Here is a 26,468-nt window from a genome sequence, read left to right as displayed (position 1 = left end):
CGTTTCAACGCCGTCATGGCTTCCGCCCAACGTTAAAGTTTAACAAAAGCAGCTGGACCGGTAGCGCATCTTAAAGAAATAATCGCGGACGGGTTTTTTTAACCCTTTAAAAAAGCTGTGCTCTTAAATACACTAAATATTCCAGAAATTATGGATATATAATAATCTTAATTTAGGTAATCATATTAGCAGCTTTGTTAATAGTGGCGGCATCAATGGTGTGTTGAAGTATCGACGATTCAGTATCGAGTATCTGCATCGGAAATTAATTTCTATTTTGTATCATGTAACGGTACCGGAAACAAAATTGTTGAGGGTATCGAGTATCAGAGATACTTTTTGAAGCGAAAAGCTTCACTACGCCAGCTTTTCGAGGCGTCTGCGGGGCCGCAAGTTTGACCTTGAATGTAGCTAGAGGTCGAACAAGGAAATGACGCCTGTCTCACATATCTCTTTCGATACCCGAACCGCGCCCGCAAGAGAAGGAAAATGAAATGAAGATTGGTTTTAAGAAAAGTAAATGACGTCTGTCTCACACTGCGCCATTTTCGTTCCCCCACAAAACCAATTTCTTTTTCAATTTGCATTTCTGAAATTATCTGCAGGGTTTACACGTCGTTTGGAACCGGATTTGGTTTCATGTCTCTGCGTACAACGAGCAATGATAGAGTTGTAAATATCACCGAAGCTACATTAAATATATACTGTCTTGTGTGAGCGCCTTTAATGTCGTTTCGAGGAAAGCAAGGTGTTTAACAATAAAAAAAAATGCCTACTACTGTGTGTGTGTGTCAGTATGGCTATCTATGAAAACCGCCAGTCGCTCGACCACAAACGTAGCCAGGGTCCCGACCGCGGTGGCCGCGTTTCGATGCAGGCGAAACGCTAAGGCGCCCGTGTGCTGTGCGATGTCAGTACATGTTAAAGATCCCCAGGTGGTCGGAATTATTCCGCAGCCCTCCACTACGGCACCTCTTTCTTCCTTTCTTCTCTTAGTCCCTCCTTTATTCCTTCTCTAACGGCGCGGTTCAGGTGTCAGCCGATATATGAGACAGATACCTCGCCATTTCCTTTCCCCAAAAGCCAATTCAATTCAATTCAGATGCAGCTTTTCGCTTTCGACGAGGGTTAACCAGAGCTAAACCAGCAGCAATTTCTTCGAATTATCGTGCCCAACCCTGATCCTTGAAGTATGTGATAGTAATAACTGAAGATCTCGCTGTATAAATTAAAATTCTTTAGCAGTCCAGAGAGAATAACTACATGATGAAGCCCGGACAGAAGTGAACACAACTTTTCGCGTCATTCGAACTGCCCTTAGCACATGGACCGACAAGCAATAACATGTCTTGACCGCATATGCAGGCGTTCAGAAGTAGGCTTTACGGATTAGAAAAAAAAGTACGGAGAGCAGTACACCCAAGTTATTTTGGTTTGAATACACCCTGTTGGAGAAGCTGACACATAATATTGCAGGTTGTTGCAGAAAGAAACGCACTATCTCTGTGCGCATGCGTATACGCAAAATATTAGCACACAGAATATTAGAAAAAAATCCTCATCGTAAACTCAGTAATTAACCAAAATTTATTAGTTAACCTTTATTAAGTGCAGTTAGCATGCCTGTTTATACTGAAAACTTGGAGAGAGTGGCACTTGACAACTATTGTACTTTGTACACTTTTCGTAACACACCTGTGTCCTGAGATATGCACGTCTAAATTTTCAGCCCTCTCCGTCTAGTTACGCAGACGAGACCGCGTCCCTCGGCATGAAGCTCCTTCCTGATGTGCCCAAGCTGTTGCGTATGGCGCTTCGCCTAAGCAAGAATGTGGAGCTATAGGCGACGCTTATAAATTTTCTCTCCTGTCCAGCAACGTGGTATCGCTGCGCATCGCCGCATGCAAACTCTAGAGCAGCACCACGTCTTATCATCCACCCGTCCTACAGGCAATCGCTTACAGAAACAGTGCTGGCCCCAAGCCACCGGCGCAGTGACATTCTTCAGCTTCGGTGGCCAAGAACGAAAAATTATCACCGTCGGCTGCAACTCCATATTCTTGTCAGGCGGAGCGCCATACGCAACAGTTGTGGCTCACCAGAGAGGAGCCTCATAATGAGTGCCGCGGTCTGGCATGCGTAATTACACGATTTGAGCTGAAACTTTACATGTTCATATTTCAGGACAAAGGCGCGCTACTAAAATTGTACAAAATAGAACAATTTTTTTTTCAGCATAAACATGCCCAGTTTTCAAGCTTTCCTTTGTAGCCATACGGCTGCGCTCGGGTGGATGTCAGTGAGTAATTACTCCCTTGTTACAAATCTGCTCCACCTTGGGGGATTCCCCAAAAGCATTTGACCAATTTTTCGCACTGTTTGCGTCCGCTTGACCGTATAACCCATTTACAATAATGACTTTTGTGTATTGGTGCTGGTTATTTTTTTTTTAATCCGTGGAGCCTAATTTTAAACATGTACCGTGCATAAGGGTTATGCGGCGCGCTTTTACGTCAGTATCACTCTATACAGTCGTATAAGCTAGGAGAGCAAAAAATGCGCTCAAAATTGAACGCCTAAGCAAACACCATGCGCCAACGGAGACCGGAAGTAACTAAGCAGGAAGTGACGTGCATGAAGTTAAATGGCGTGTCAGCGCGCAGAATGCAAGGAAACTGAACCCCTGCCACACTGGAAACTGTTCCTGCGCTGGCTTGCTCCGTCGCACCGTTGCAGGATATTCGCCCCGCTGGAGCCGTGCAAGTTGTTCGTTTCACTGTTATTTTTTGTTTGTTTAGGAATGCAGGCTTAGTGCCAGCCTCAGCTGCCTCTTAAAAGGGGGCTGGATATCAACATGCATCAAGGCGCCGCGACTTTCATCGGTCGTCCGACGACCCGCCGAGAAGGCTCGTTTCGTTCAGGAAGTGGCTCAAAGTGCGTCCGTTGTCTCCTTCATATCTGCTACAATACGTTGACGCGCTTCATTAGCCGCCAGTTCAGTCATGCAGCGCCCTCTGCTGTTTGCATGGCGTGAACAAAAACTACACAGAAGCTTTTTACGCGTAAATAACAAAAGTTCGCGTCACTCTATTGTATTAAAACGCGTGCACACACCGTGGCACAAGGTGAACGATGTTAGTTCAATTTCATCGAACTGTTGCACCAGCTTGGTCAGAACTATTCCTTATCGCAGTCTGCCCCAATTCCGATCAGGTACTTCGCTTTGTTAGCATAAGGCGGGCACTGATTGGCAGTGCAGGACAGCACGCTGCTATCCCAACGATACGAATATTTCCGCGTCTCTTTCGGTTGAGTAACCTCGCCTCATCATGCGCTTTGTTTACTGAGTGAATTGTTCGGTCTCTGTTATTTTCCTTGTGTTTTTTTCTGTTACGCCTCTGTGTGCATTACCAAGTGCATTCAGCCGCAGCAAGCAAGGCTCTTGCCGAGCGAAGTCTTCTAGTATCATGCTCATTAGAGCTGCTTCAGCAACCTTTAAAAGTATTAAAAGAGAGGCTTACTTAATAAGCAGCCTAATTTGAAATTTAAGAAGCAACGAGCTGCATATGCCGGCCTTCTATAAATACCGGCCTGCCATGGAAATTTATCGTTTCTTTTTAGCGAGTGCACTAATTACACATATTCTGCGGTGACTTATGGGGATTTGTGAAATGAAAAGGGCTACAAAGAATATTTTGTGCATAAATTTGCTTAACGAAATTTGTGGCAAGATACTCGCGCATATTTTCTATTCCTGCTGGCTTCATTAGTTTTCCAGGCTGCGTCACTGTCAGAGCCGCCTGAGATAGTGAGAAATCACTGCATTATTGCACTATCTGCCATATTTCATGATTTACAAAACGCCGCACAAATGAATACAAGGAACACATGCGGACAAGACTGGTGGTACTTGGGATCCTTGACTATTTCTTTGATCTGTTGTGCAGCTGCCTCAGCTTGTTCATCCAGAGAACCTCATTCGTGTGTGTAGTCAGACCTTCGAGGGAATGGCTCTTGCTTCCGCGCTAAAAGCCGGCTCTTTGTTAGAGCGTTGCTCAAGCAGTCATTCATGAGATAGGATATATCTGGCACCGCATTTCGGACGTAAGGACTTTACATAAACTATTACAGTGCCCAGGCTAAGATCCTTGAAGTAGGAAGTTATTACTTATCTCTGAGGCGTCTGGCTGCACACATGACTAGGATTCTTCGGAGGAACCCCCTGAGGCAGATGCGGCAGACCAAGGCAGCCGTGCAAGATAGTCACGGATGGCAAGTAAATCAAGCCCCCTCAGTATGTGTTACTTGTCTTCGCGTGCGTAGCGCCTCGCAAATCGTGGAAAGTATTCCATCAGAATCTTCATCTTCAAGTTATTTTATCTTGAGTCCTGCCTCATCACATTATTTAGTTGGTTCGTCATCTTCTAGTGTGTTCTAGTTAGAAAGCCCGTGTATCCATATTCCCCGGTCCTGTGGTCAAGCTCTCCACCATTCGTGTAAATAAGTACGCAAATATTCCATACTGTATAGAAGCTATAGCATGGCATTCCTTGAGTTCGAAGAGAATGCTCTCACCCAGTGTAATTTATTAAAAAAAACTGCAGAAAACGGCTGTCCTGCCTTCGGGGCAAAGCACGTGAAATTTAGCTGGGTAGAACGGCTAAACCTGCTTAAATCAGCAATGTGGCGTCAATCTTATAAAAGATTTCATGTGACGTCAGCTTTATGTGATAGTGTCGAGCAGCAAGCCATGTGCTTGTCATGATGCCACAAGTCAGCCCTTCCTCTCGGGAATCATAACGAACTCCCGATGAGAAACTGTCGCAAGTGCATGCGGTGCGCTAGCGAGCGTGGCGTTCGATATAGCACAACACCCGTCAGTCCGGACATCCTAAGTTTTGAATCAAGAGACAAAGGGGAAACTGTCAGTATGAAAATTTTTATATCACCGTCCCTTGAAGGTGCTCTGAAAAGGGCTCTGAAAGGGGCTATAATAAAGTTGCGGTATGCTTGGGATGCCTAAGTACGCCGCTGCACGAATACTGTCCAGCAAGAATTTTTTTTAATGCGCTTTGTAGAAGTTGGGCTATCTCTAGTCAAACTTTGAATTTCAATGTCTCCACGCCTTTCGCTCCCCTCTCGTTACTTTTTGCACGCTGAAAGGTTGGCGCTTCTCCGCTGTCCCCACCTCCGGGGGCGGATCTTCCTGACACGCCGAAGCTACGCCGCATATTGGCCGCGGCCACGGTAGCTGCCTGACGTCTGATAGAATTTCACCAATACCCATCTCTCAACTTGTATTACACAGGTGCGAGCGACGGAGGGGGGTGCGAGAATGAAAAAGTCGCCGGGAATGGCTCTTTAGCGCGTGATTGTGGATCCTCTGCTGCGTGTAGAAGCGTATTATTTGACTCAGGTTTGCATGACAACACAGTGCAGTGATTAAGTGAGTTAATGTGCTTTCCTCGGAAGTGGTTTCAGAGCCCGTTTAAGAGCTTCCTTCGCTCAGGCCTCACAGCCCCGGGGTTCCTGTCTTATGCTGGGCCGCAGGCTGTGACCGCGGCTTCGGCAAGTTGCTTGCACGGCGCCTGGATGGCGAAGGGTACAAGGTGTTCGCCGGGTGCCTCTTCCCGGACCAGAGCCGCGCCGAGCTGGAGGCGGCCAGCAGGTCTGGCCTGCAGGTCGTGCCGCTGGACGTCACTGACGACAAGCAGGTCGCGGAGGCGGTGCTCATGGTCGAGCGAGAGCTGGGACAGCACCGTGAGTATTCGAACACGCCACGCCTGTGTATGCACGTGGGCACTTCGCAGGCCGCTCAACTCGTGACCGCTGAGCTCACGCAGTCGAATAGCGACGCAAGGATTGTTTCCGGTCGCTGGTTTTGAAATTAGGTGTGGCGATGAGAAGGATAACCGTGAGATAGAGAAACGAAGCCTACGAATATCTCTCAAGAGGGTAGTTTCAACCTGTTAGTGCTCATCCATAGGGCAGAAAATTGAATGCTAACGAGTAGGCTCGAAATCAAGCTGAGGACGGCGCACTGAGTCATGGAAGGGAAAAAGATCGGGTGGAAGCAGAGAGATAGGAACACAAGTGATTGGTTTAAAGAACAAAAGAGAGTTTTAAAATATATCCTAGCTGAAATCAAGAGAGAAAGGGTATGGGAGAGACATGTAGGGCGTAGGACAGGCAACTAATGCTCTTCTAAGGTAGTGGAGTGGACTCGGAAAGTGTTGCTGGAAATGGTAGAAGACCAAGTGGAGACATTACATTAGGAGGTTCACAGGTACACAAGTTGACCGCAGCTGGTGGAGGACCAGGTTAACACGGGAATAAGCGAGAGAGGCATTTGTCCTGCAGTGCGCTGAAGCTCGCTGATGGTGCTGATGATGATGATGAGGATGATGATTGCAGAGGAGGAAATCCGCAGACACCGTCATGCTAGCTCGAACGAATCAACGGAGATGCGCACTATTCCACTCCGGCCAATAGTTCCCGAACTCAAATTCCTGGCATTTTCCAGCTATATACAGCTGATCGATAGATTAGCCTTCCAAGTGTGCTCTCAATTTGAAGACATAACATGTTTTCATGCTCACAGAGGATTCACACGAGAAATCGCAAAGCATTCTAAAATCTCTCTCCAAGCCTATTGTCATTTTCCCTCTCACAATAAACATATAAGTTAATAAACAGGTATGAAGGTATATAGTGTATAGCACTGCCATGGGTACCGAGAGAAATTTATTGTAATAGACCAGAATGCACAGTTTGACTGCTATGGATGCGCTGTTTTCAAAGGTACCCTTCCATTACTCTATTTTCCACACAATATTGCGTTCTTCACAGACTGTTGGGTAAGCAACTTCCCTTGTGACGTACTACCGAATTAAAATCAAACGCGAAGACAAATAAACAAGTACAGTGAAATGAGAAGACCTTAGATTAAGAAAACCGAACATTAGCGCAGTTGCTTTTCGCTTCAAAGGCTCGAAGACCTCTTTGTAAGTGTTGATAGTCCCCATGGCCAGTATTTCCTCTTAAACAGCTAGTGCTATTTTCGTTTGACGCTGATGGTGTGCATGTCTGCCCGTGCGTGTGCACTTGAATGCAGAGCTGTGGGGCGTGGTGTGCAACGCGGGCGTGAACATCTTCAGCGAGTTCGAGTGGACGAGCCAGCGGGAGGTTGGCTGGATGTTCGACGTCAACGTGCACGGCACGGTGCGCGTCACCCGGGCCTTCCTGCCCCTGCTGCGCCGTTCGAGGGGAAGGCTCGTCTTCGTGGCCAGCTACGCAGGTCGGTATGTTACACGTGCGCACCGCCAAATATTAGGCGCGGTGGTGGTTAGAAGCGATCTACTTGGTTAGTGAACGATGGGAGCAAGATTGCGGACATTCATCTTTGCGACACATACGTTCCTATGCCTCAGACAAAATAAATACTAAAATTGATACTTCAAAACGATGCATACACCCTTGGTGACACTTTTTTCAGGTCATATGAAATGGTCTGCAGCAATATAGATACTGCGCCCCTTTTTCTAAAAGAAATTCAACAAACAGTATATTGTTTGAAAATTTCGTCAGGACCCCAAAAACCAAAAGTTTTTTCCTATCTTCTTCTGTGCGTCTTTTTGGCTAGTTTATTTTCTTAATACTATGCACCATGTAGCCCAACAACGTATGTTGCTTATTTAGTTTAATGTATAGCATTGGAGTTGTCGCCACACCAAAAGCCCGTCATGTTCGAGACGAAATTCGCTCATTGGTCATAGGAAGGCAAGTTACCTTATGAGGCCATCACAACCTGCCTACCGTGGCAGATGGAAATTTAACTAATGATTACTCGATCGAGAGAAGTCATGTGGTCTTGTGACGTCATCACAACCTGCCAACCGGATAATGAACAGCCTAGTTTCTAGACAGCAATCTAGACAGATAATCGAAATAACACATTTGAAAAAAATACATATTTTATCTATTTATTAATGCGATATCATTAAATTAGTGGTTTCTCTGAAGCACCTGATATCGGTTTATGCCGCTTCGGGTCTTTTAAAACACACACTGACACAGCTTAGGTCCATGCAGTGATATAATCATAACATCCCCACCGGTCCGTTTCTTCACATCGGTATTCAAGTTTTGATTATTTCTGAAAGCGAATAAGTACAACCTTTGTCCGTAAAATTCCGAGACTGAGTCCGTTAAAAAAAATGCGTTTAACATTGAGATAATTTGTGCAGCACCCCTTCGAAATAGTCTTCCTTGCAGTCTATACACAGCTTCCAACGCTTCTTGAGGTCTTGGAAACAGTTGGAAAACGCTTGTTTTGGCAGGGCTGTCAGCTCCTTTGTCGTGGCGTCTTGAAAGGCCTTCACACTCCCCATCCTGCGACCTTTTAGGGCTCTCTTGCACAAGGAAACCGGAAAAAATCGCATCGGGAGAGGTCAGGCGAGTATGGCGGATGGGGAAGTACAATAATACCGTGCTTGGCGAGAAATTTTGTCAAGCTGAGAGCAGTGTGCGGCTTTGCGTTATCGTGGAAAAGGCTCCATTGTCCAGATGCCCATAAGTCAGGGCGACGGCGTCGCAGTGCATCACGCACGTGTTGGAACAAGCGGATATGAAACTCCTGATTCACCGACCGCCCTTTTGGGATTAACTCGTGGTGTATGACACCTCTGGCATCGAAAAAAACTATCAGCATCGTCTTTGTTTTGGTCTTCTGTCTTCGCACCTTTCTCGACACCGGAGAGGTTGTGGACCGATATTCGGCGCTCTGCCTCCTTGTTTGAGGATCGTATTGAAAACACCATGTTTCGTCTTCAGTAATGATGCTATCGACGAATGCTGCATCCTTCTCTGCCTCGGAGAGGAATTCAGCGCTCACTGATGCCCGCGTGGCCTCCCGGTCCTGTGTGAGGGAGTGCGGCACAAGTCTCGCATTCAGCTTTAGTTTCCCCAAGTTTTCACGCAAAAGTTGGTAGCATGTTGTCTTACTAATGGCGAATGCATCTGATAGCATGCGGACTGTAATGGTGTGGTCTTGCTATATGATTTCCCTGATCCCAGTCACGTTGTTTTCATTCCGTGAGGTTGAAGGGCATCCCTGCCTTCTGTCGTCTTCCACCGACGTTCTCCCCGAAACGAACCTCTTGTGCCACTCGAGAACTCGCGCCCGCGTTAATGTCTCTTTGCCGTAAGCGTCACGAAGGAGCTCATGCGTCTGTGTGGCTGCCTTGCCAAGCTTCACACAGAATTGTATGTTTACACGCTGTTCGAGGTGGACGTCAATCTCTCCACATTCACTCACAGTAGAATGCGCAGACGACTAGCGACAACGTATTTTTCTACATGTAGTGCCATCAAGCGGCTGCCACAGCAATTAACGTAAATAGCTCCGGTTATCCCGAGAAGATGACGGTACACATAGGCACCAACATTTGTTTTGGGGAATCATTTCTCGAGAAGAAAATAAATCAGACCCGAAACCTTACGGTCAAAGGTTGTAATTGAGTCACGCGGTCGCCTTGCGTACGTTCAGTTGCTTCGTAAACAGATCTAAAAAATTAGTCCCACGCAACGGGCATAACAATCAGACTGAAGCGAGAAACATTTACGATTTGGTCCCCTGATTTCTGCTGTACCTCATGATAACTGCAAAATACTTACTGCCGACATCTTTTATGACCAAACATCCTGTTGCCAGAATGCTATTTGACCTTCGTAGGTAAGATTACCGCGACCTCTCTTTAGAAGGGAATATGCACGTAATGGCGCGGAAAGGTGCTCTTGGTGGTCGAGTGCAACCCTTTGTTTTTCACTGTCAGGCAGAAAAACTAAGGAAAACCGGACGTTAAAGTGAGCCGACAAGCCTCGTCAGCCGGCAAGTGGTTTCAAGCCGGAAGACACATCTGGGCCGCCGGTCCACATTCGCTGCCCATTGTAGCTGTTCCAAGGCCACGCAGCCTGCCCCGCACTCCTCACGCTTGGTCACGCATGGTGAAGGGAGAAAAGCGTCCTCCTCCTCCAAAGTGGGCAGCTGTGCAGAGGAAGTGCCGCGAGTGCGTCATTTTCGCTCTGTTTACACACATTGTGATTTACGTGCTACTGTTTGGGAACGAAGACGAGGCCACGTTAGGGCCTCCTCATTCTTAGAACAGAGAACTGTGCTGGCTGGCGGTTGCATTCAGGCTCGGTAAACGCCAAATATTTTTAGGTTACGTTTTTGTGATTGCTAGGCCACCTGTTTCTCTCTTCAAATGACAAAAGGCTTAAGCTATACACTGATGCACTTGGTTGCCATGATACAACGTCCCTTTTAATTAGGACTTGTCTTTTACCTTCACAGGGATGACGGACTTCCTGCAGGATAACGGCTTCGCTTCCGGTAGCGCAGAATGTCCTAATCGAAAACTCTTCCCTTCACCTCAGTGACGAAGGAATTTTGAGCACAGGACAGTCGTGCATCGCTGCCATGCACCGCCACCGACAGCTGCCATCTGCGCATGCGCAATGGCTCCTGGCGGTGGCAGTATACAGTAGCGGTGTACGGTAACGCTATGCTAACACTTTCTACAATGCTTCCCTTGTGGTTATGAACCGCAAGGAATAAATAACTACTGGAGAAACAGCGCTTCAGAGAATGTCCCGTGGGGCTCATACATAGGGCTGAAACCAAATGTCGAACTGGTATGCTTTCGAACCCCCCCCCCCCCCCGAAAAAAAAAGCACATTATGGCCACTGTCCCTTTATACTTGCATATGCCCATTTGCCAGATTGTGATTGCCTGCCCATTGAATGTGCACCTACAGTAAAGTACGTGGTGTATATAGCACTCTTTGCTATGGCATTTGTTGTTTTTATTTCTGTAGTAGGTTTTGGGGAAAAAATATGTTATAAGCAATATTTTAACTTCGCTGAGCTATGGTTTGTCTTCTGGTAATCCGGCATGCGTTTCTGAAAATGGCTAATTTCCAAATTAATTTTTGCAATACTCCTCGTTTGTGTGTATTCATGACTTCACACCTTCTTATTCCCTCTTTTGTGCAGCTATCTGTCGGTGGCTGCCAGTCAAGCCAACATCTGGCTTTGGCAGGCCGGAAGATGTCCTTGACAAAAACAATAAACACTATTATTATTAAAAAAAATAAGGTAAACATGAAGCAATGCAACTTTCTCTGTAGGTGCTGCTAATAAGGTTAGGAAATTAGTTGCATAATCACTTTAGGTGAAAGATATTTTAGTAGAAATCAGGCCCATGTGGTAGAGAATTGCACGCGACATGCAGAGGTCATGGGCTCGGACCCTATCGGCGGCGCGGTTGTCTGTTTGCTATGAAATTATGTTCAGGCCATACGACTGCGCCACTAACATCTCCTCCTAGGTAGGTAGGTAGGTAGGAAAAACTTTATTGAAAATGCCGGCAACCGACGGTTTGACGCGTCGTGACGTTGGCCAAGCGTCGACCCGGGGTTATGCCCTCCTCTGCACTACCACCGTTCGGCCCGTTTGTGGTGGGTCGTGAGGCTTGTGCTTATTTGATTGCAGTGACTCTTGGCTTCATTCGTGTGTAGTTGTAACGAGTTTCTCATTTCCTTACCCTTGTATGCTCAAACCTACTGTGCTCATGCGGTGTAAGTTGGCCTTGGTGCAGCTGCATGCTTGAAGGGGAAGGGGATGGGGTGTGGAGTAGGGCGCGTTGGTGGTGCACAGGACAGCTCTTAGTCGAAAAACACATCAAAATATTTTCTGTCGTCACTATACACAGATTTTTTGTCGTACTTTTGGCCACCACCTTGTAGTAACAACATAATTCCTTGTAGTATTCTGCTTTTCCTTGTTGTGGTCACAAAACTACAGGTTACTACGGACGAATTCTACAGCGCTACAGAAGAATACAACAATAATACAGAAAAATAAGTTACGACTAAACGAACAAAAAGAAGATATATCATATTAAGCGCACGATTCTGTCGTTTTTTATTTTTCGACTGGGATTGAAACTTCTAGGATAGTGTTTTTTTTTTCTACATGCGTATGAATATCAGTGGTTGTAATTCTTGACTACACGCATGTACATTAGTCGCGTGCACGCTCTTGATCTCTTATTACGTATTTACCCAGTAGACCTACGCGGGCCTGTATTTACAAAGACATAGACAAGACGCATGTAATGTCCCGGTGAACAAAGTGTATTTTTGTTTTCGGAAATTATGCAGCTCTTGACTGATTCTTCTTGATTCTTGGTATGGAAATCGCTCATGCAGAAGTCTGTTGTACTTGGCCGTTCGAATGGTTGTCAGGCGCCACAAGCTGATACTGAAGAAAACACGTGCGTGGTGGCGCCTTAGATTAATAGGGAAGGACAAAGAAGAAGGATAGAATTATAGTGTAGAATGATTATATCTCCTCTGCGCAAAAATTCCTGCTCAATAAACTGGAATTGAATTCATCCGGTATGCCATTCCTCGTTTTCTTCTAATGTGATCGGAGCCGGATCTAAGCGTATTAGAGACAGGGGACGGTATACCAAGCCGACAAAAATTTCTGTTCGCCAAGTAGCGTAAGGAGAACGAAAGCACTCCAGAGCCTCACTTCACGTTGCAGCTTCGGAGATATATAGCTCTAGCCAACTGAAGGTGCTTTTGTCCATTTAAGGGAAAACCAGATGGTCCTCAGCCGATTTTGGTCGTACGTCGTTTCTTGATTAGCCCCTCCATATCCTTATCCACGTGTCGATGGAATTGCATAGCCAGGCCTGGGGTGCGGCCTGATCTCAATCACCGGAACCGACAACGCACTCGCTCACCAGAACAGGATTTGGCCACCCTGGTGTAGTACTTGGCCACAACGTTTTTTTATGAATACAATTAACCTTCGGCCTTCAGTCCCCACTGGCTGCGGAGCAACCGATGAAGGCGGCGGTCAAACCTATATGACGCACCGGAGGGCGCTCAGAATCTCTGGCTCCGGGACAAGCCACCATTGGAAACTGAACCTGGCAACGGTTAACCTGGCTCGGAACTTATCCAGGGAGGCTAGTCTAATGACCGATGGTAGTTAACGGTAACGGACTGGATTCCGAGAGTAGGCAAGCGTAGCAGGGGCGGCAGAAACTTACGTGGACGGATGAGATTACAGGGATTGGGTGGCCGCAGCTAGCGCACGACAGGGTTAACTGAAGAGAGATGCTTTTGTCCTGCAGTGGGCGGTGTCCATCTGATGGTGACGGTCGTGATCCTTATGTATCTGCCCTTAAAATTAAAACACCCCATTTCTTTGAGTGGGTTTTCGTTTCAAAAATAAATTTTTTCACCTGCAACCTACTGTCTTTCTTTCCCGAAACATCATCTTCACAGCACGGTAAACTATGTCGATGTTTTTACGCGCTGGCTATAGCCTTGTTTTTTATTTCGTGAAGGACCCTTCTCTGTCTTTCTTTCCTTGTCATTCGCTAATGATAAGCCTTTACAATGAGCGTCCAAACGAGTCTTTGAGAGCCTTCCTCGTCTGCTTCTCCTCAGGTCGAGTGGCCCCCGTGTGGATCGTGCCGTATGCCATGACCAAGGCGGCCGTGATCGCCCTCGCCGACGGACTGAGGCGGGAGCTCGCCCAGTGGGGCGTCAGCGTGTCTACCGTCGAGCCCACCTACTACGTGTCAGTACACAACGCAGCTTACAAATACGTGCAGTAGCGCTACACCAAACAGACATAACAGGACGCTGCGCGCGCGGTGGTTCAGTGGCGTTCGGCAGCTGCGCACGAGTTCTCAGTGTTGGTTGCGGGTTCCGGCGACAACACTTCGATGCAGGGGATATTAAGAAATTGTCGCGGACACTTAAGCTCCGATTTGAAGGTATGACGCTATAGCCTTAGTGGGTGAACGGCCATGTATGCTGAATTGGTTATTCTCGGCTTTGCGTTCATAAATACCTGGGAGTCCTCACACCACTCCTGGCACAGTGGTGCAGCGGTTAAGCGGTGGCCCTGCGATGGTGCTGCCATCGGGGGTGCTTGTGTGACCCAGGTTGCTCCTCCTGGGCAACTACTCGCGACCAATCATTAATTTAACTGCTACCTGCCACAGTGGTCAGTTTGATCACCATCCGGTGGGGCAGCTTGTGATGACGCCACAAGGTCACGCGACCTGAGTTGCTTCTCCGGGGATTTTTCGCTCACAACGCAGACACCAGCGACGACGATGCCGGATTTTCTGCACAGCGAAAGCCTTAACGTCATCGCGTCAAAAGACGCCCATGTGCTGTGTGACGTCAGAGCACGTTAAAAGAGCCTGTGTTGGTCGAAATTAATCAGGAGCCCTCCTCTGGGAACTTCCTTTATTGTGATTTAATTAACAGCGCCATTCAGAATAGCTAAGAGAGAGAGAGAGCAGCGTCGATCGCAGAGTAAACTCCACAGAGTTGATGCGCTTTAACGCAAATAGCAGATAACAGCCTAACCAAGCAGACGTCAATGGAAGGGAAACGGAGAGAGCAATAGAAAGTTAGTAAGGGAGACAAAATTAATAAATTCGTTCGGGTAGGACGGTCGCGGCTGGCGCAAGACAAAGCTTTCCGAAGATCAGTAAGGAGTGTTCGTCCAGCGATGATTTGATGACGATGATGACGAATGCGTGGCCCACACAGGACGGAGATCAACCCTCGCGCCGAGCAGGAGCTGCTGAAGCGGTTCGCCGCCGCCCCGGACCAGGTGCGCGCGGCGTACGGCGAGGCGTACGCGCGCGACCGCTGCCGGGCCATGGTGCGCTTCCTCTCCAGGGTGTCCCGGCGCGAGCTCTCGGAGGTGGTGGACGCCATGGCGCACGCGCTGACCAGGGCGCGGCCCCGGCGCTACTACCGCTGCGATGGCACGCCCGGTTGGCTGCTGGCGCTGTTGCTCTTCAACCTGCCCAGCATGTTCGCCGACGCCGCGGTCGCCATGACCTGGAAATCACGCTATGCGCCCGACGCCCGGGGCGTCCTGCGGAGGGTCTGCCGGCCCGAGGACAAGGTCGCCTAGAACCACCTCCTCCCCCAGCCTGCCGAGGGTGCCCTCTAACCAGCTGTCCTCCCTTCTTTCTCTTTCATTTCTCAAACGGTTGCCGTCGTTGCTGATCTCCATCGCTGAGCGCCTCGTCAAGAGCGAGGCTTATGATAAGTCCAGCCGCAGAGATCGAGGCCTCAGATTGAGCGACGCGTTACAAGCCTGCTCTCGCGACGTTTGTTTGTCGGCACCAACGCTCGCCGCAGGCTTCGAACGGATCTGTTGAGAGAGGCTGTTACGGAGGAGAGAAGAATCATCGACCTGATAGTTGTTATAGTTTGCACGGCACGCCGATTCTCTGATCGAGATTGCCAGCAGTGATTGCAACAAGGAAGCTTCAAGTTTATTTTCGCTTCTCTCTAGTACTGCTCTTGGAAGCAGTTGGCAAGGTGCCACACCTAACTGAAGTTCCCGCCGACGATGAGTGTCCTTCTTCTGGCAATAGTTGTTAGATTACTTAAGCTGACTGAATCGGTTTTGTATGATCTCGTCATAAAATTGAGATAAAATGATTGATTACGCGTGTGTGTTTCGCAATGTTAACAGTACGCGTTAAGCGAGATTGGAGCGGTCTAATCAACAGATCAAATTACTTAATAGAATGCAGCTTTAAATTGCGCTATACCACCGAATGAACCGCGTAGTTTGCACCTTAAACCTCAACTAGAGTTTTGTTAGCAGGATTTTCCGTTATGATTAGTTTTACTAAATTAATATGCATGCCTCATACCCCTGTCGCACGAGCACCGCAAAAGGCCTTTGACAATCAGCTCCTTATTTTCAAAGGCGTAAGGAGAGCAGCTGCACGAAACAAATGTTGCGCCTTTGTCGCTAAGGGACTTGGAGACGAAGGCGCCAGTCAGAGATCTTTGGAGCCTATAAAGGCGCGGCATTCGAGAATCTGCGATCGCAGTGTCGTCCAACATCAAAAAGTAAAAGCAAAGAAAAAAGTTGATGCAGATTGCTGGTCACTGGCCAAAGTCAAAGGATGAAAAGACGTTTCGGGAGCACTACGGCTCCCTTGTTCACTATGAAGCAATCGGCGCACGGATTCGTCCTTTTGTAGCACCCAGTAGCGTTTTTAATGATTTAGCATAGATAGGATGTAGAGTTCCGTCGTTCCTGTTTAATGTGTTAGACGATGTCTGTATCATAAGGGACTCAAGATTCTGCCGTGCTGATGTGTTCTTTTCTGTTGTCAATATCTTTACTTGATCCCAGTTAATCTCGTGGCCGGATTCTTGCACATGCTCGGCGATGGCGTTAGATGCTGCTTTCCGGTTTCGGACGTCGTTCTGGTGCTCTCTCAGGCGTCTCCTGAAGTCCTTTGTTTCACCGATATTTATTGATGAGCAATCGGCGCAGTCTATCTCATATACAACACCTGGAAATCTTTCACGAGGGAGCTTGTCCTTCACATTGACCAGTTCCGCTCGCACCTTGCCAGCGGGGACGTGCGCGATGTTGACGCCATGCTTGCGGAAAATACGTACAAGCGCTTCGCTAATTCCCGCCACGTATGGGACAGCAGCTCGTTTTTCTTTTGTTTTTTCTGTGCTCTCGCGTTCTTCGGAGGTAGGCTGATTCGCTGTCATTCTTCTTTCGGTGTTCCTGATGAAGGAAAGAGGGTAGCCGTTTCTTCGAAGATCCGACTCTATTCTTTTCATTTCGCTCTTTAGATCGGCATCTTGACTGCAGACCTGTCTGGCACGGTTGATCAGGGAGACAACCACAGACCCTTTGTGAGCGACTGGGTGCACAGAACTGAAATTTAAATATCTTCCAGTGTGCGTAGGTTTGCGGTAAACATGTAAACAAACGGTCTGTGGTTGTCTCCCTGATCAACCGTGCCAGACAGGTATGCAGTCAAGATGCCGATCTAAAGAGCGAAATGAAAAGAATAGAGTCGGATCTTCGAAGAAACGGCTACCCTCTTTCCTTCATCAGGAACACCGAAAGAAGAATGACAGCGAATCAGCCTACCTCCGAAGAACGCGAGAGCACAGAAAAAACAAAAGAAAAACGAGCTGCTGTCCCATACGTGGCGGGAATTAGCGAAGCGCTTGCACGTATTTTCCGCAAGCATGGCGTCAACATCGCGCACGTCCCCGCTGGCAAGGTGCGAGCGGAACTGGTCAATGTGAAGGACAAGCTCCCTCGTGAAAGATTTCCAGGTGTTGTATATGAGATAGACTGCGCCGATTGCTCATCAATATATATCGGTGAAACAAAGGACTTCAGGAGACGCCTGAGAGCACCAGAACGACGTCCGAAACCGGAAAGCAGCATCTAACGCCATCGCCGAGCATGTGCAAGAATCCGGCCACGAGATTAACTGGGATCAAGTAAAGATATTGACAACAGAAAAGAACACATCAGCACGGCAGAATCTTGAGTCCCTTATGATACAGACATCGTCTAACACATTAAACAGGAACGACGGAACTCTACATCCTATCTATGCTAAATCATTAAAAACGCTACTGGGTGCTACAAAAGGACGAATCCGTGCGCCGATTGCTTCATAGTGAACAAGGGAGCCGTAGTGCTCCCGAAACGTCTTTTCATCCTTTGACTTTGGCCAGTGACCAGCAATCTGCATCAACATGATTCCTGACCAGACGGTATGCCGTCAAACCCTCGACTACATCAAAAGAAAAAAGTATATGCAGTCAACACTGTTTGAAAACATCTTATAAATATACGAAACGTTTGTCTGGTTTTGCTTTTTTCAAAACCGTGAAATTGTTGCAGCAACCCCGAGTGCCCCTGGTGGCCAAGGCAGTACACAAAACCTGCTGCGGCTGATGAGAGTAGCTGTTGCAATTCTTTTAAGAAAGCGATAAGAATAAAAAAATGCCTGAGCTCAACAAATATATAGAATACCTTACTAAATTTAAAACTGTCACTTTAGCCACCTCGTGCCCAGCAACAGGAAAAAGCCTAAGTGACCGTACTACCTTTGAGCTGCACTGTGTAGCTGCGTCACTACTTCTTTAAGCTTGCGCTCCTTTAGTGAAAAGGCGCCTTTCCAGCAAAGTCCTTTGACGAATGCCGTGTGATAGGGGTATTACATGCATCCAGTGAACCGTGCTATATGTTAGCGGCCAAATGAGCTGTCATGTTGAAAGATACGTAGTAAATGATTTCATTGCACTCCACTATAGGAGAACTGAAATATTCAGCCATGACCTATACACAACTTGCGAGCTACTGTCAGCTTACGCACTGCGCATTATTCACTGCTTTTTAGATAGGAATTCTGCAGATGCTAAGATGGTTGTTGCGGTACATTCTTGAATATTAGGAGAACGAAAAAACAAGTTTAACCTCAGCGTTTTGGGCGTAAGCGCTCGGATCAACTGATGTATATAGCACGTGTGTAAATAACATCACTCAGAGGTTGCGACTAACAAAAGTCATGTCGCAAAACGATTTTCCTCAAGTCGCAAGAAAGCTGTGATCATAACATATTTATTTCAAAATATTGCGCTTTTAGCAAGTTTTTATTTCTTACGCTACTCTTCAAGGCACACTTTTTGTTTTTCGTTTCTGGCGTCTTCCAAGGAGGTACGATGTCAGCAGCACTGAATTGCCAGTACCATGCAATCATGTATTTGGTTGTTGATTTGTGAAAATAAAATTGCGTTTGAACCAAAACGTGCTGTGATCTTAACTATGTTTTCCTGATCACGGAAGTGTCAAGATATATCGATCTGTCCAGCTGAAAGCGCGTAATGGTATATTGATTCTACATGATGGAATTCTTGCTACATAATGGTAATGTTCCCACAAATCGTGTAGTGGTTAGCATTACGTGCTGTTTGCCTCTTTCGGTGGGTGCACTGTTAGAACTATATTAGTACAAAATATTGGCAGTGGCTTAACTTGGCTAACCCTGGAATTCAGTGAAAAGCAAGCACGCTTGCTAAGCGTCTGAGGCTCGTCCATGGCAGCTCCGCTACACGCTCGCGACAGCCGTTCTATATATACCCACACGACCACGTGGCTATGACGTGGTATCACATGGTCTTATGACACCACCATCGGATGTCATCACGTGGCTTCACATCACCCCATCGGATGTTCTTAAGCTCAAAGGTCAACCCAAAGGTCGCCCCATCTCAAAGGTCAACTAAAGGTTGTGGGTCAGGGGTCAAGGGTTCGATACAACAACTGTACCACATATGGTCACACACGGCTAGCGTGGCTGGGATGAAGGTCATTCAAGGTTATTCTCCGCCCTACGCGAGGACTGCGTTACCTAGCGTACTGAAGCTTTTCGCTTCAAAAAGGTGAACGCCATGCAACGACTCCAATGAGGAGAAGGGTGGGCATTCTTGACTTCATATAGCTTGCAAACAAGGGACAAAAAATAGAGTGCACTTTTTTTGTTCTACCTCGACAGCCACCAACGGAAGCTATGGCATCCGTCGTCCTTCTTTCGGGCGGGTAAAAGGAAGCCAGTGGGAAAGAGACCGGTGCACACTCCAGAGAGCGGAACCCTCCTCATCTCACTAGCTGCGTGTTCCGTTCTCTCTCGCACTGACTCCTCCTTGTCCGAGAAGGAACCTCTTTCTCCCTAACATGTGCGGTAGGAAAGGTGCCGACAGCGCATGCAAAATAATTAGGGGAACTCTGCCTTAAGGGTATGACACTACAGCTTTAATGATTATTTGCTACTTACTTTCTCGATTAGTACGTCTCTATAATTACGCGCGCTCATTAGCATACATAAGTAGTCATACTAGACAACGTGATCGATCCACCACAAGACACGCAAGGTCTCCCCACAACCACGAACGTGCATGTGTGGGCTCCCCAATATTTTTATGTTTGTGATTGTGGTGAAGTGCGGGGCTATATGGCAGGCTCGTATTATGCAGGCCGGCGATCTCGGGCATGAGTGGGCTGTATGCTTGGATTTTTTATTGTTATCCGTTTCCTCATGCAGGGCAGAAAAAAAGCGCCTTAATGTCCTAGGTGTGGCGTGTCTGACTCGCAAACCAAGAGTCATTCCCCAACTAATTACCCCAATTTTCTTTTCAGCGTGACTATTTACTTTACATCCTGTATGCCTTAATAGCATTTGAGTCATTCTATGACCTCATAGTCGCAATTTAACGCGAGGTTCAGTCACTTTCAGTTCACAGATCAACGTGTGACGTCACAACCCTGTCGACAATCCTGAATTAGTGTGACAACGCAAACGGCTTTTCTCCCGAACGTCTGATCTACCGCTGTCGCGTGAACAGAAGATAAAAGCACCGGTATCCTGAATTTGAGGAAAGATTAAAAAAAAAACTGACCGTGGTTTAGCTCTGGTTAAACCTAGAGTGACACGATAGCTACAGCTGGGCGAGTGGAGGTTGGTACCATAACCAACCACGTGATCAGCCATGGCGCCGCGCCGACAGCAGCTGCTCCGCACCACGTGATCAACCACGTGACAGCGTGGCGGCGCAGCCACAGGGTGGAAGCGCCGCCACGTTGAAGGCTCGAAATGCTACCGTAATGTGGCTATCGCTGCAAAACATTTGACAGAGTTTACCGTGTCTTCTAAATTGTTACTCGTTTTTTATACTAATAATATTGGTGAAAATTCACTTCTCGCATTTAACCAAATCAATAATATTCAATTATTGAATAATTTTCTTCCTGATTCGTGCCGGAAAAGTAACCTTCTCGTCACAACCGCGGTCTCGTAACATTCGGGTAAATTCAGTAGTTTTGTGTCGATGCGTCGTTTGTCAAGCCGACGTTGCGCAATGTCGTGGCGTCCGTTGCTTATAGAGTGCTGGCTGCGTCCAGTTGTTTGGTGAGCGCGTGGACCATTTCTTCGGTGACTGCGCAGCGACCACGCAGGTGCCGTTTGGTATGCGAAGATAAACCTGCCTACGAAAACAACGATACCTTGTACCAACCATCACTTTACCACTCAGACGCTGTCCACGGTGGCTCAGCGGGTTTCGAAGCAGGCGAAATGCAAACACGCATGCTTACTCTGCACCTTGACCGCATTTTAGCTCCCATATCGCAAATTCAGGTGAACATCACACAGGAACAATGGCGAACTTATCGAAAAACTAATCTTTTCCGTCAGAATGGTATTCTCGCCCTGGTGCTCGGCTTCTTTAGCGTGAAATGCTTACAAAATGGGTCTTTGATCGCGCCTTGAGTAGAAGAAACCACCTTGTGCCATGGCGCTCTTTGGCCACAGATGCCCTTGCTCCCCAAAAATTCATCATTATCAAAATAGTACACAACAGAGCAAAATCCGCTAAAAAATTTCAGCACCGAAGTGGATTCTTACCAGCGCAGGCGCCAACAGAGCAGCTTCCCTTCCTGACGCCTCAGACCACACGGCCATCCCCGCAGTTATTTTTTAAATCTTTTATTGCATGGAAGAAGAATAATCCGAACCTCTTGTGCGATGTGTTATAGCTGGCAGTCTCTCGCGCTACGTGTTGTAGATCTTAAATCGTCGTCCTCCTAATCTTTCATTCGTTTGTTCGGAAAATGTCTGGGTGTGCCTGTTTTTTTTTTTTTATTTGGAATGGTGCGCAAGACAGTGTACATGAGTCACGACGTAAGATTCCCGTACGCCAGCTAAATCATTTTTCACTGAATTTTTTTTATCGTGCTGTTCAGGTTGCGCTTTAAACAGTCAAACGTCGGCTGTGAAGTTGTAGACGAGTTGAGGTCACGTGAGTAATGAAAGAACTGCGATATAATTGCTGCTTACTCATTTTTGTGATTCCAACTCTTGGGTAGGCTTGCGCGGGAATTGGTGCGAATTAAAATGAGCACTACAGTGACCATACTGCAGTTTTTTTTTTATGGCTCACGCGACATCAAATTGTCTACGACGTCACAGCCGTTGTTTTTTGATACGTCTTTATTTTCTGCATTCAATGGGCCAAAACCTTGCGGCAGAAATGAGGTCCTTCATGAGGGTGGGGGACGGGTGTCCGCTTCTTCCTCGAAGAAAGGTTGTCCCGAGGTCAGCTCTGCGAAGAAACGACCAGGCCCTTCTCCCTTGAAGTACTGAAGAAAATATCGACAGAGCCGGAGTGCGTCCGATGGTCCGATGTTCGATGGCGGATCGATCCATTCCTGCAGGGTACCAGGTCGGTGCCCGCCCAAGTATACTGAAGTGCCCTCTCCCGCACCGCGTCAAAGGCAGCGCAACGCCACAGAACATGTTCGAACGTGCCTCTGGACGGGAATGCCGGACGCTGAGGGTATGGGTGCGGGTTTATGACGTGCAACCTTGCTGGTGAAAGAAGCTGGCCAGTCTGGACTGGGCGAAAAAGTATGCTAGGCGGGCGGCGGTATAGTTGCTCAGAGTTCGCCAAGTGCTGGAGAACGCTGCGGCGATAGCGTTGTGCGCGGTGGCATGTCTCGGCCCTAGCCATAGGAGGCGACGACGGATGTGCAACGTCAGCAGGGGCCCAAGAAGCGGAAACGAGTGTGGATCCAGGCAAAGGTGCGGGAAGAGCTGCAGCGCGTGCTGCCTGGTGTGCCTTTTCGTTCCCAGTGATTCCTTTGTGTGCAGGATTACATTTGATAACTATAGTGTAGCCCAATAGGGTTAAGAACGGCATAGTCCGCGCAATCTGCACAGCATGCGGTGTACGCTGCTTGTGAAGCAGTGTAAACATGGTAGGTGCAAACGTTACAGTGTGTTCCTCGGAGATCCGTTCAACTAGAGTGTTATCTGACTCAGAGTCGTGGCAAGCAGTGGTGGCGCAATGTTGAAAATGAGCGTCTGTGTACAGTTGGATGGACCCTTCCTGGGCTAGCTTGTGTGTCATCTTAACAGTACCTCTTGCTGGGCTAGTTGGTGTAACATTGCGTAACAAAACTAAAACAGCGCTAATTTTTTACACAAACCACACAGAAAGACGAGACAGGACGGGTGACCGTCCTGTCTGGTCTTTCTGTGTGGTTTGTGTAAAAATTAGCGCTGTTTTTACTTTTGTTACACAATGTGTCATCTTCTCGCGATGTTTAGCGGCAGCTTCGCGCCTTTGGGGATTAGCTGAACTCGTGTTGTTTGGTAATGGCATACCATATACTAAATCGATTAGTTACCATGGCGGCGCAGGAGACAAAAGCGGCTAGAAATTGTCAGTTTTGTAGCCAAATGCCCGCAGGATCTGACGGCCAGCCGCCGTTGCGGAGTGACGGACACGCTGCACTTGAAATTGCTGCTCTGCCACATTCTGCGGGACATTCATTTCGCCACATGCGCATAGGTCCACTACTGGGCAGTACTGCGGCAGACCATTAACCAGGCGCATCGCCTAGCGATTGACTCGCTCAAGCTGAAGGCGTTGGGTTGCGTTAAGCCGCATGTACGAATATTTTTGATGTTATGAGTGCCAGGGCTATCTGACGGAGCCCCACCTCTTCGATTCCCCACCCACGCGCAGAGGCGCGGCGCACAGGGTGCAAAGCCCAATGACAGCTAAGCACCGTGCCAGCATTCGGCTCCTGCATCCTCGTCAATAACCATGCCGAGTATACGGATTATTTGTTTCTGGCAAATAACTGAGTTCTCTAAAGGAAGAGATATAAGGTTCCGTTCCGCCTCGGCTCGCAGCCGCGGGCCATTTATGATTGCCATGTACTCGGTTTTTTCGGAGAGGTTTTCATACCAAACTCTTTAATGTACTCGTGGACGACATAGAGGCCTGTATGTATAGAACTAGTTCTTGCTCCTCTGGGGACCCCGAATAGGTCCATAGCGTTATATTGTTGGCATACGTGGCAAAATTAAAACCCGGTATAGACGTTAGCATTGGCGGCAGACCTGACATAGTGATGTTAAAAAGGTCCGGCGGTATGACAGCGCCTTGGGGGACGCCAATTTGGTAGCGCTGCCAATCACCCTAAACATCCATAGCCATTGTTGATAAAGTGCTGTGCGCAAGAAAGGCTTGCACGAAGCGGGAGAGGTTCCCGCCTAGCTGCACTTCCTGGAAGGTATGATCGAGTGGGGCACGGAATCAAACGCCACTTTAACGTCCCACCCAACAACCACCCGGAGCTGTTTGCTGCTAGGGTAAGCAATAATGTCGCTATGAAGCCTTCTGAGAATATCTTGCGCGCAGAGCCCTCGACGAAAACCTACTTGCATAGGGGACACGACGTTGTACTTGTCGGAGTACCATTCAAGTCCTCTTAGAGCCATTCGTTCCATCACTTTGCAAAGTTGGGACGTCAGCGATATCGACGTGACGTCTTGTAATGTCCGACTTGGCTTGCCAGGTTTTGGAATTGGTATCATCACTGATTCCTTCTAGGCAGGCGGAAGATCCCGGTAGTAGGATCGATAGTTTGGCGAGCTGGTGTGTATTCATTTTGAGTAGAAAACAGCGCGAAGAGACGAAGAATCGAGAACGCTCGTCTTTGTGCTTTCCTAGTTCTTACTCCTTCGTCCGTTCAAGCTGGTGCCGGGGTTACCGTGATCAGAGACACGGACGCAGACGCGACGTTGAGAGAGCCCATTTTATTCAGAGAGCGGAGCCTTAATTGGAGTGTGCGTTCCAATACCTCCAAGTAGACGGCTACTTAGACGTCTAGCTGGACAGCAGCCATCTTTGGACGCGTTCAATTTCCCACGAAGCAGTCCAAGATGACTGCTTCGTCAAAGTCAATATCGATGCAGGCTAAATTCCTGTGTAAAGTTGGCGGAGCTGACGTACGCGGAGCGAGTCGTGCACTTCGCGGGCGTCGGACTGCAGCCGGAGTATGGATAGGCATCGTCCTTCAAGTGTGAGTCATTGGTTTAATTTAATTGGTAAGCAAACTATAGTGGCTAATTAAGCAGTATTCGTGGACGTGCTATTCCTAGCAGTAATTCACGCAGGAGAGAATTACGCGGTCGAGAGATTTGCGAGAGCAGCGGACACTGTAGGTCTATTTACATGGTCTGTTTATAATATGACGATGCTGGCTATTATCACCTTAATTTTATGAATTAAAGCTCGTCACTATCGTTGGATTCTTCGCCGGCGTTAAGACGGCTAGCGTAACGGTTTACAAATCGTGCACATTTTTTTTATCTCTACAGTCTCAGAACAAACACAGCAGCATGTTGTGATTTGATTTTAGTCTTTGCAGGATTAAAGCTCGCTGCTGTCTTTATATAGGTTTCTCGCTGTTGCTGAATACCACGTACGGTAGACAGCAGCTTAATGGCACGCATGTGTTTTCTGTTGCAGTATCACCTTTCGCGCATAGTAATTTTATATTTACAGTCTTTCCTATTGTTTTTTATGTTTCCAGGATCCTCTATACGAGCACGTTCGAGGAGCATTATCCTCTTGAGGACAACAACAATAGCGTCAACAATAAAAGAATGGCATGTGTATTTAGCGTCGTCTTCGGAGAGCGGACACTACAATCTGCTACAGGTAGATTGACAGATAGGCGCTGCCACCAGTCTGATTTACGCGTAAAATTACTGCAGCAAAAAATGTGCGAACTGTTGAAAACGTGTTTTTAATGACCGTCATTGCGAAGTTTAAGAAAAATTGCAGTATATCTGTCCGTAAGCTTCAGTTACGGGTTCGAACCCGACTGCGGCGGCTGCGTTTTTACGGAGGAAAAACGCTAAGGCGCCCGTGTGCTGTGCGATGTCAGTGCACGTTAAAGATCCCCAGGTGGTCGAAATTATTCCGGAGCACTCCAGTACGGCTCCTCTTCTTCCTTTCTTCTTTCACTCCCTCATTTATCCCTTCCCTTACGGCGTGGTTCAGGTGTGCAACGATATATGAGACAGATACTGCGCCATTTCCTTTCCCCCAAAACCAATTATTATTATTATTACTTCAGTTTCATTTTTATGCCGCGAGGCGGCATGAGCAGTAGACAAGTTCCAATATGTGGACATGTAGACGGTTTCCTAGACGTCACACTAGACGTCTTGTCGGACGTCTAGAGAATTGGAACCCACCCAGACTCAGATGGATGGATGGATGGATGGATGGATGGATGGATGGATGGATGGATGGATGGATGGATGGATGGATGGATGGATGGATGGATGGATGGATGGATGGATGGATGGATACGGCTGAACCCTTTAAATCGGGCGGCGGCTCAAGCCACCTAGCCATGACTTATGAAATTTTACTCTTCTCTTGGTTTTTGGCCACCAATCAGATAACCTTCGCTTGGTTGTTCCTACCCGCTTAAAATCTACTTTCCCCTCACTGTCCTTAAACCCCAATGCCTTGGGTATATCAGCCCCGCTGCTTTCCACTGTAGGGTGAAGCCCTTTACAGAAAAGTATCAAGTGTTCAGCCGTTTCCTCCTCTCCGCACGCAACGCACAACGTGTCTATCTCGTGGTACCTGACTATATATATATGTCTTAGTCCGCAAAACTCCCGTCCTGGCCTCAAACA

At 47.6% G+C, this 26,468-nt stretch overlaps 1 protein-coding gene across 1 annotated transcript in view; it reads left to right on the top strand.

Annotated features, from left to right (window-relative positions):
• LOC144129326 (retinol dehydrogenase 5-like) overlaps positions 1 to 18,705 on the top strand; it is a 34,190-nt gene extending 15,485 nt beyond the window's left edge. Inside the window, exons 3-7 of the mRNA XM_077663370.1 lie at positions 5,551 to 5,760; positions 7,115 to 7,297; positions 13,531 to 13,663; positions 14,653 to 15,999; positions 17,713 to 18,705. Of these exons, the coding sequence (XP_077519496.1) occupies positions 5,551 to 5,760; positions 7,115 to 7,297; positions 13,531 to 13,663; positions 14,653 to 15,025 (899 nt within the window). The 3' untranslated portion in view covers positions 15,026 to 15,999; positions 17,713 to 18,705. The remainder of the gene's footprint in view (positions 1 to 5,550; positions 5,761 to 7,114; positions 7,298 to 13,530; positions 13,664 to 14,652; positions 16,000 to 17,712) is intronic.
• Positions 18,706 to 26,468: the final 7,763 nt, after the last annotated feature.

Source organism: Amblyomma americanum, chromosome 4, assembly GCF_052857255.1.
Source record: "Amblyomma americanum isolate KBUSLIRL-KWMA chromosome 4, ASM5285725v1, whole genome shotgun sequence".
Lineage (NCBI taxonomy): Eukaryota > Metazoa > Arthropoda > Arachnida > Ixodida > Ixodidae > Amblyomma > Amblyomma americanum.
The sequence above is the reverse complement of the archived record's forward strand: the minus strand, read 5'-3'. Positions and strand labels throughout refer to the sequence as shown.